The 10168-nt window shown below is 34.9% G+C and overlaps 1 protein-coding gene across 1 annotated transcript; it reads right to left on the bottom strand.

Annotated features, from left to right (window-relative positions):
* Positions 1-3282: 3282 nt before the first annotated feature.
* On the bottom strand, positions 3283-9845 carry LOC100367374 (sphingosine-1-phosphate phosphatase 2-like). The gene is made up of 3 exons (XM_006818764.3): positions 9175-9845; positions 6062-6151; positions 3283-3831 (listed from the first exon to the last, which is right to left on the bottom strand). The coding sequence occupies exons 1-3, from the start codon at positions 9766-9768 to the stop codon at positions 3283-3285; spliced, it is 1233 nt and encodes a 410-aa protein (XP_006818827.2). The 5' UTR covers positions 9769-9845.
* Positions 9846-10168: the final 323 nt, after the last annotated feature.

Genomic DNA, 10168 nt, shown 5'->3' with positions numbered 1-10168 from the left:
TGTTGTTGCAGAAGTTGACGGGCAAAAAACATGGCGTTCAATGATAAAGATGAAAGATCTTTTAAACACAGTGGTAGAAACTACATACATGTACTCTATCAAATGATGTAATTTAAATATTTGCATTGCACATATATCAACTCAAAATAAACTGACACAGAGTAACATTTTCAGACAAAACAACCAATGTCTGCACTTTGACTTTTCAACTCTATTTACATAGGACATAGACAGCAAGGTCACAATAACCTTGTACAAAACATCACAATCCCTGGGATAGAGGAACTGTGAAAACATTAACAGAATTTTATAAAGGTTTGCACTAATTATAGAAACATATTTGCAAACATAAATAAAATATTGGAATTATGATTATCGTAAATTTTTATCGTGCTTTTAAAAAAAATCAATTAATTAATCAGGGCTAATTAATCATGCATTGTTTTTTCTGCAATTTGAAATAAAATGCCTGAGCACATTTTAAGGTTTAGACAATTTTTTTTGTCGGTCATATATTACAAATTCTCAAATTAAATCTGTATTCTAGGTCAATACAAAAGGATGGAATATGGGTCAGATAACAATGTTTAACATTCAGGTGTCAATGTGCTTTGTGCAGAAAATCAGGTGATGTCTGTAATGACAGTAGAGTCTAAAAATAGCACTGCACAGACCAACAATCTTTGGCTACTACCAATACTATGAGACCATACCACTACATTTTCACTGAAGGTATTAATGGAACAACTCAATCAGGATGGTTGGCATGGCAACATTTACAATACATAGAAGAAACCAAATGATCAGCTTAATTTTAGTCCAATATTGCCTACAGCATGTTAGGGGTAGGTCATTAGAAACTAAATCTACATCCTTTGCACAGTAACTCTATCCCTTCCCTCCTTCAAAAATTCAAATGGTCAACCCTAACCCTAACCCTAAAGTATCTGCATGGTATATACAGGACAAGGTTTTAATTTTGTTTTTTGCTGATAGCTAAATGCGGTATTACCTTAAAACCCAGTGAATAAAGTATTGTTGCCTTCATGAGCCAATTCAGTATAGAATGCCATTTCTTAGCAGTAAAAGTTTAAAGCAAGATAGTATGGGTAATTGGTGAATGATCTAAGAGTCTACGTATGTGTATGATGTCCATTTCACTGTACCTGGTAAGTGTATAAACTAACAAACATGGTCACTGTGTCATGAGTGAGTGTTCTCATACTGTATCACAAGCATATGTGCTTATGTGAATGACAAACGTGTCAAAGTAAAATATATTTCAAAGATATAGCATACAATTTTTTGTTAGTGCGCTTCTATAAAAGATACATTTCTAATAGAGCATCCTAAGAAAGATTTTCAGACCAGCTTGCATAAATTAAAAGTCTATCCACCAATCATAATAAGACATTTAGTCTATCCACCAATCATAATAAGACATTTAGTCTATCCACCAATCATAATAAGACATTTATAGATTTGAACAAACTGGTAAAATAAATTATAATCAGATTATGTAAACATTATGTCCAAAATAAATGAATATGAATTACGAATAAAAATAAATAAAATGTGAAAGTTTCAGTAAAAAACTGATTCCCCGATTATGTGTCTGATAACAGATTATTGTAGACTCGCATATAGTTGGGGGTTTAAAAAAACAAACATTTTGTGGTGAATATACGATTAGCATGTCCACAAAAGAAATTATAACTAGATCTACTTGCAAGCAGTTATTCATTCATGAGCAAAGACAGACAAATCTAGTAGTTTAAAGACTACATACAACTGTAGTTTCTGTGAATATTAATGAATATAATAAGCGTTTACACCCAGTTTGAACTGAATGTGCTTGCAATTAGATATAAAGTCATGAATTCCTGTACACAAAATAAAACAAGGAAATTATCACCCATATATATGTATACAAACTTAGATTACCATAAAGAAGTTATGACTTGCCCAATATGAATTACGCCTGTAACTTAAATTATTGGCAGTCATATAATACCCTCTAAGTCCCTTCTGTAACAATTTATTTTATAATAACTGTTATATACTGTCTTCACTATCAGTGTATCACTGAGTGATGAGACTGAACAACTTGAGAGGTCTGAATAATCTACCACAAAAGAATATTGTCCTCCAAAAAGAAATACATAGTATGTAGTTGTACATGACTATGCCATGTTGAAATACTTGTATACCAATGCATGGTATGTAAGTTGTACATGACTATGCCATGTTGAAATACTTGTATACCAATGCATGGCATGTAGTTGTACATGACTATGCCATGTTGAAATACTTGTATACCAATGCATGGTATGTAAGTTGTACATAACTATGTCATGTTGAAATACTTGTATACCAATGCATGGCATGTAAGTTGTACATGACTATGCCATGTTGAAATACTTGTATACCAATACATGGCATGTAAGTTGTACATGACTATGCCATGTTGAAATACTTGTATACCAATGCATGGCATGTAAGTTATACATGACTATGCCATGTTGAAATACTTGTATACCAATGCATGGCATGTAAGTTATACATGACTATGCCATGTTGAAATACTTGTATACCAATGCATGGCATGTAAGTTATACATGACTATGCCATGTTGAAATACTTGTATACCAATGCATGGCATGTAAGTTGTACATAACTATGCCATGTTGAAATACTTGTATACCAATGCATGGCATGTAAGTTGTACATGACTATGCCATGTTGAAATACTTGTATACCAATGCATGGCATGTAAGTTGTACATGACTATGCCATGTTGAAATACTTGTATACCAATGCATGGCATGTAAGTTATACATGACTATGCCATGTTGAAATACTTGTATACCAATGCATGGCATGTAAGTTATACATGACTATGCCATGTTGAAATACTTGTATACCAATGCATGGCATGTAAGTTGTACATAACTATGCCATGTTGAAATACTTGTATACCAATGCATGGCATGTAAGTTGTACATGACTATGCCATGTTGAAATACTTGTATACCAATGCATGGCATGTAAGTTGTACATAACTATGCCATGTTGAAATACTTGTATACCAATGCATGGCATGTAAGTTGTACATAACTATGCCATGTTGAAATACTTGTATACCAATGCATGGCATGTAAGTTGTACATAACTATGCCATGTTGAAATACTTGTATACCAATGCATGGCATGTAAGTTGTACATAACTATGCCATGTTGAAATACTTGTATACCAATGCATGGCATGTAAGTTGTACATGACTATGCCATGTTGAAATACTCGTATGCCATGGGATAAAGAAACACTGCACTAAAGGACAGAACAAAATAAGGCATATACTTTCGTGACAGCTCTACCAGCAATATATCAGTTTTTTTAGCCTTGGTATATGGCACCCTCAAAATAACAGATAGAATGGTATTGAAAGTGATTTTAGTTAAGGTCCTTGTGAGAAATAGTAGAACCAGACCAACAGCAGTTCGGACAGTAGCTTGTAGAAACCAAGACAGCTCTAGAGGTGGAATAGCGTATGGGGGTGGCGTTACTGGATCAAGGGGATGAATACCATACTGAAGCCGACACCATGCTCCAATAAGAAAGCCTGCAGATGTACCACAACAGGTAGTAGTCAACTCGCGCGATGCATTCATTTCGGTGATGTCGGGATAAACGAGAGTTGTAAAGATGGTAACAACAGCAACGTTCCATACTACATTGGGGTGAAATGCAAAGTAGTCATCTAGTACATCAAAAAATGGTACATATATCGCCATTAGTACAGCCGCAAATATCAGACCAATTACAATGTCCTGAAAAGAATCAAATAGTTTGATGAGCAAAGTTGTGTTTACAATGGTACTTAGGGGCATACAGTATTTACTCTATTAAAACCACATTTCTCATAGATGCAATGCAGCATGTAAGTATACAACTTCAATTTGTATTCATCAAGTTTAGAACATAAACAGTCAGCACATGTCAGAGATACAGCACTAGAATTAAACGTTGGATCGTGGAATGAATGATACCGGTATATGTTTGAAGTTTGAACGTTTGGCACCAGACATATGTGAGATACTGTATACTGTAAAACCATTTATTTTCACTGATATTCAATTTCATTATTTACAGTAGGTTGCGAAGCATGGACACATGGATCTCAGTCCATAAGTCCTCGCTTACAGACTTAGTCCGCACTGGGACTAAGAGACTTATCATGACTACATGTATAGACACATTCCTGTCATTCATGTACATGCAAGTACACATGCTATTAATCAAACAATTCAGACACGCATACAGGAACTTGAATCTCTGAAATTATATTTATGAGGAAATAAAAATTACTACAACTATATTATTTATTCACGACATTTTAAAATACATTTTAATATTCATTGACCTGTATCTTCTCAATTGGGCTGTTAAATTAAAATGGTACATTGTAGTATGCAACAGGCAAAAAACTCCACTACACTGGCTTTTCTAGAAATGCCCAGTACCACCGGTACTGTAAAATATTTTATTTTCGCTTGGAATTAATTTTCGCCGTTTTTGCTGAAGGAATGATTCAGTGAAAATAAAATGCAGCGAATATACCTTTTGTCCTATATTTTACATTCAATTTGTCATAAATCAGTGAAAATAAATCCCATGCAAAAAACCCAAAAGGTCTTTCAGTGAAAATTAATTCCAGCTAAAATAAAGTATTTTACACTAGTTGCTACTCATTGAGACAATGAAGACTAAGCAAAATCAGAAGTTATATTTCTTCCAGGAAAACATAATCCCAGTGTTCTCCCCAGCATTCAATTTCTGTGCGGGGCTCCGCTCGACAAAGTTGACAGCGGAGCTAAAAAAACGTGTTTATTGCGTGATTGGGTAAAATACATTTGAATTTTTATTATCACGAATCGTGTAAAAACTCTTCTTTCAAGATTCCTTTTCCCTCTAAAAATTGCTAATCACCTATTTTGAAAACCATTATGCAGTTTTCATCTGAAATCCATAGCAACACATCGTGCTACGACATCGCTTTACTTCCGCAATGTAATTTACGTCAAATTTTACGTTTATTTCATATAAACAAACAAAGTTTTATTTGTTCGTTCATTACTGTAAATGTAAACGTTGTAGAAGCTGATGGTACAAATAAAGAACAACAATTTTTTGAAGGAAAATGTTTTTGTAGCAAATAAGATCATGAAAATCGTGAACATAATCCTGGCTGAAATGTTTCAAATGAGTTTTATTTAACTTTTTTCAATTTATTTGTTTCTTTTTAGTCTGCAGCATTTGCACTTTGATTCGAGAATGTTTCTTTTTAAAATTCAAACTCTGCTAAATTGTGAAACGTAATATTTTGACTCCAATAAAAAAAGAATTTGCACTGTGACGGAACACATTAATATTACAAAAGTGCCCAAAAGAATAGTGTTTATAAATATGTGCCACTTAGTTTTTGAAAATATATGTTGTTTTTTGTGTGGGTGTAAATGATATGCAAATGATATGCAAATTAGTCTGCCACAGTGGTTTAAATTCCTGGGGAGAACACTGTAAGCCAGTAACAAATAACAAAATGCTAAAAAAAGCCACACAAATGGTATTACTATTTATCATCATTTAAAATAGGCAAAGATTACAAATGAGAGAAAATGAGATGCAAGAAAAAATACTCCTGTATCTGACCACAGATTTTATTTAATCAAAATTTGCAACAAAAAATGAAAGAAAAAATCAGTTTTCATGAAAAATCATAATGAAAGCACAAATGTTGGAACAAAAATGAAAACCCTAACCACTGCCCTTTTAAATTAGCGCATTAAAATCAATGAGCGAAAATAAAACCTAGCTAATTACATGTACAGTATACAAATAGGGAGAAATTAAACCACTGACACGATAAATGAAATCCCAGTAATCAAGTGATAAACTGAAGATAGTTGTGAAAGCTTTTGGATTAAGATGGTTGTTAAGATGCATAGTTGCTAAAAGCACATAAAGGTGTGAAGATTGGAAATATCTAGAAGTACATACCATGACATTGTGCATTCCAAGGTAGAGTCTGCTTGCACACACCAATGCAACCCATAGGAAACATATAACCAACGCTGGTATGACAGGAAACTGCAATAGTACAAAGAATTATGAGAATCCTGTAAATATATGTGCCAGCTATCATAAAAAATAACTGAATTATTATACTCTTTATTTTAATAAATTAAATTTCTCTTGAACACAATAATGCTTATCATATTAATGATAGTTCTTGATATTGGCTGAACAGTTTTAATATCTCAAAAGACAGTAAATCGGTAAAATTGAGCCAAAGCTCAAACTTTCCAAGATAAACTGTGACTCTGAGTGGATAAAAATAAAGATTTCCAGTAGGCAAATGATGCTCAAAGCGTGTTACATAAATTTGTGGTACTCCGTGAAATCACTCTCTTCAACAATCGGAAAGCATTGGGTACTGTACATTTACAACCATGAATATATAAGGGATGTACTTGTGATGTTAGTTTAGATTTCATTGTAATTTCTGCCTAAAAAAACATTTTATGGAAAACTCACATTGTATAGCTTTTATTGTACATGTATATAAAACATTCCAACAACGTATGAGCACACACACAAAGAGAAACTATTGGTTACAAGGCTGGTAAACCGGTATAGTTCGCCTTTTTTCAGGAGCAAGGAGAAATCCATGAACAAAATTCCAATATTGGACAATGAAATGGTGTTCACCCCACTGTCACTGAATAAGATGAACCAAGCATGTTTGCATTGATCATTGATTCAAATATTGCCGAGTGTGATGTGATGTGCCTTGTTGAAACATATTACCGTACGGGCATTTTTTGTTTTTTTTAGAATCATTTCACAATCAGGCGGGATTTCATGGCCCCAGCTAAAAGTGTGAAAATCTACATAGATAGATATTTATTTCAGATATAACAAAAAATTAAGACACTGCCAGTTAAGCTTGGCTCAAACAAGACATATATTTGTAAATATGATTGTAGATTATAAATATATGCAGTCATTAGAAATTTGAGGCATGATATAGTGTTGTTTGTAAGAATATACTACCCGGTAAAGAAATTATACCAATGTAATAACACTTTTGACGACTCTGCACACATAACAAAGCAATACGCCACTTTTACGCCACTTTGGACTTGTCATGACCCTATGCATGCATGTACCGTACATAAGGAAATAATATATTCACGTCAAATCCAATAACAGACAGTCCTGGGATGGCAGACTGGTGAAGCCCTGTTTGAATTGATCGGGGTGGAAAGCCAGATTGGCAGCATGAAAAGGGAGGGGGTTAAATCTACATAACCTTCAGTTAGTACTGGATCATTCTGTCTAAGGACGTGTTATCCTGTCATCCATTTTCATACATGAATGATTTTATTCTGGAAAAAAAAGCCAAGCTGAAGCAGCAACTAATACAGCACTAGTTGCATTGTAGATATTATTGGAAGTTCAAGTTAAAAAGTTCAAGTTCAGTGACGTACGTACATGAATGATTTTATTCTGGAAAAAAAAGCCAAGCTGAAGCAGCAACTAATACAGCACTAGTTGCATTGTAGATATTATTGGAAGTTCAAGTTAAAAAGTTCAAGTTCAGTGACGTACGTACATGAATGATTTTATTCTGGAAAAAAAAGCCAAGCTGAAGCGGCAACTAATACAGCACTAGTTGCATTGTAGATATTATTGGAAGTTCAAGTTAAAAAGTTCAAGTTCAGTGACGTACGTACATGAATGATTTTATTCTGGAAAAAAAAGCCAAGCTGAAGCGGCAACTAATACAGCACTAGTTGCATTGTAGATATTATTGGAAGTTCAAGTTAAAAAGTTCAAGTTCAGTGACGTACGTACATGAATGATTTTATTCTGGAAAAAAAAGCCAAGCTGAAGCGGCAACTAATACAGCACTAGTTGCATTGTAGATATTATTGGAAGTTCAAGTTAAAAAGCGTGAACATGAACCGATCATTTTTCGGGCTTGTTCGACCTAACAAGTTGGCGATTTCTTGCTCTTCGAAATCTCAATTAATCGATCGTTGCTGCCTTCTTCTCGAGCGTAAAAACACACGGAAGAACCGGAAACAAAGCAAATGCATTTACCAGAGGGGACGCAATGTTGTCGATTGACCTTTCCATTTGTTTATTGACCTTTCCGTGATATGATTTGTTGTGCATGCAAAACACCAGTGTTTTTACTAAGTGAGAACGCGAGCAGACAATTCAGCAGATTATCTAATATTTGCACAACAAAAAAACAGTGTCAACACAGCGTTTTTTAGATGTGTGAGAACATAGCTTAAGTCAAGGTGCTCATTAATTATTCATGAGCAGTGATGACCATCTCTAAACAACCTCCATGATGCTCTAAACATGGATGTACTAAGACATCCATGCTCTAAACAACTAGGGCATTTTGTTTATGATTGACCTTAATTCAATGCTCAAGGTCATCAAGGTCACAAAGCTGTTTTATGCGACTTTTTCTGCTGTTATATATCCCAAAACATATCAGCATGCCCATACATGTACAACATTCTGTGTTCTTCAGTAGATATTCAGTGGATGAGCATTTTAAAAGGGTTGTGCACTGATCAGGGTTCAGCAGTGAATGATAATGTTTGTTCATGGTATTACCATGCTAGACATTGCCTTTAAATGCCTAATTACTTACAGGTGCTATGAATGGAAATGGAATATACACAGCCACATAATATATATATATATACCAGGTACCCCATGACTGAGGTATAATATATGTTTAAAACCACTGTTCACTGATATTGTAAATGATCTATGTCCATTTTTTATAATTGGCTAATCATATAGCCATCAGACATTGTATCTCTGGTGTATGTAAATAAGGTAGCCCTGAGTACAGTCCTGCATGTTGGCCTTCTTCCACTGATCATGGAGGTAATAATTACCTCCATGCACTGATCATTCGGCCTCCGAATGATCAGCAGAAGAAGGCCAACCTACAAGACTGTACTCAGGGCTAGTAAATGAGGGTATTAGTACATAAACAGAAAATAAATGAACAATTGTTGTAAATTAAATTAAATTATGTAATTTTTTGAAAAATTATATGAACTTGCTTGACATACCTCATATTGTTCTACAAAGGTGTACATAATAGTTCCAATTAACCCTATCCCCAGCATGGCGTGAGTTGACGGCATACCATATTCCTTCATGTACACTTGGGTTGTATCCAATCGAATCACCGGTGGGGAAGTTGGACGAGGAATCTTCACGACATCTTTAGATCCTTGGCCAAGATAGAACAAAATCATCCATGTGTATACGATTCGCCTGGGTAGCAGCATGGTTACGTTCCAGCAGCAGAGCGGTAGAAATATCATGAAGAATACTTCATTGGCCAGAGCTGCCCCGAAAGTGAATAAATAAAACCAGAAATATGATCTAATTTCGTAATCCAGAATTATTCCGTTGGTATGAGCTTGTTCCGTCTCAATCTTTTGGCTGGCCGAGTCTTTTTGTTGTTGCAGTGGTATTACTCTGTTTCGAAGCCGGTAAGTGTGCCCGGGCGATGTAACACGATTTGCATCGAGTCCATTGTTCTCGCTGTGGCGAGATGTATCATTGCAGTGCTTCTCACTCGCAGAATTGCCGATCGAAACCACACCGAAATATTTCTGAAAAGCTACAACAGCTTCGTCACTTGTTAGAAAACTCATTTTGTAGCAGCACTGGGAAACAGCGATATGGTAAAACCGGTACCGGCCTCGGGCTCTCTCAATATTCACTGACGTATTGGGGTAGCCATCTTATTTTAAAGGTTGTGACCGAGAGATCAACGGTCACTGATATCACTAATGTGTTTCGCGTGTATACAGCGCCCCTAACGTACCAATAAATTGTTCGTGTGTTTTTCCTACGTAATGCAAAATACTAGTACATGTATTGGGATGTCTTGTATGTGAGGTAAGATCTGTGACAACTTGTTTTTTTCCAGCATATGTTAAATAACATGATCCCTTTCTTGGCTATCAACATATGGTGGTTATAAATCATAGAAAAAGCAGAGTCACCAAAGACATTCACTGTAGGCTTGACCACGAACATTAAGAAGTTTTG

This window comes from Saccoglossus kowalevskii, chromosome 2 (genome assembly GCF_978046115.1).
Source record: "Saccoglossus kowalevskii chromosome 2, keSacKowa6.1, whole genome shotgun sequence".
Lineage (NCBI taxonomy): Eukaryota > Metazoa > Hemichordata > Enteropneusta > Harrimaniidae > Saccoglossus > Saccoglossus kowalevskii.
This window is presented reverse-complemented; position numbering and strand designations above follow the sequence as displayed.

Bases quoted from the DNA above. Each gene is read 5' to 3' on its own strand.
- LOC100367374 (XM_006818764.3), bottom strand. From the start codon at position 9,768: ATGAGTTTTCTAACAAGTGACGAAGCTGTTGTAGCTTTTCAGAAATAT. The intron at 6,152-9,174 runs GTATGTCAAGCA...GTACTATTGCAG, and splicing joins CCTTTGTAGAACAATATGAG to TTTCCTGTCATACCAGCGTT. The intron at 3,832-6,061 runs GTATGTACTTCT...GATTCTTTTCAG, and splicing joins TTGGAATGCACAATGTCATG to GACATTGTAATTGGTCTGAT.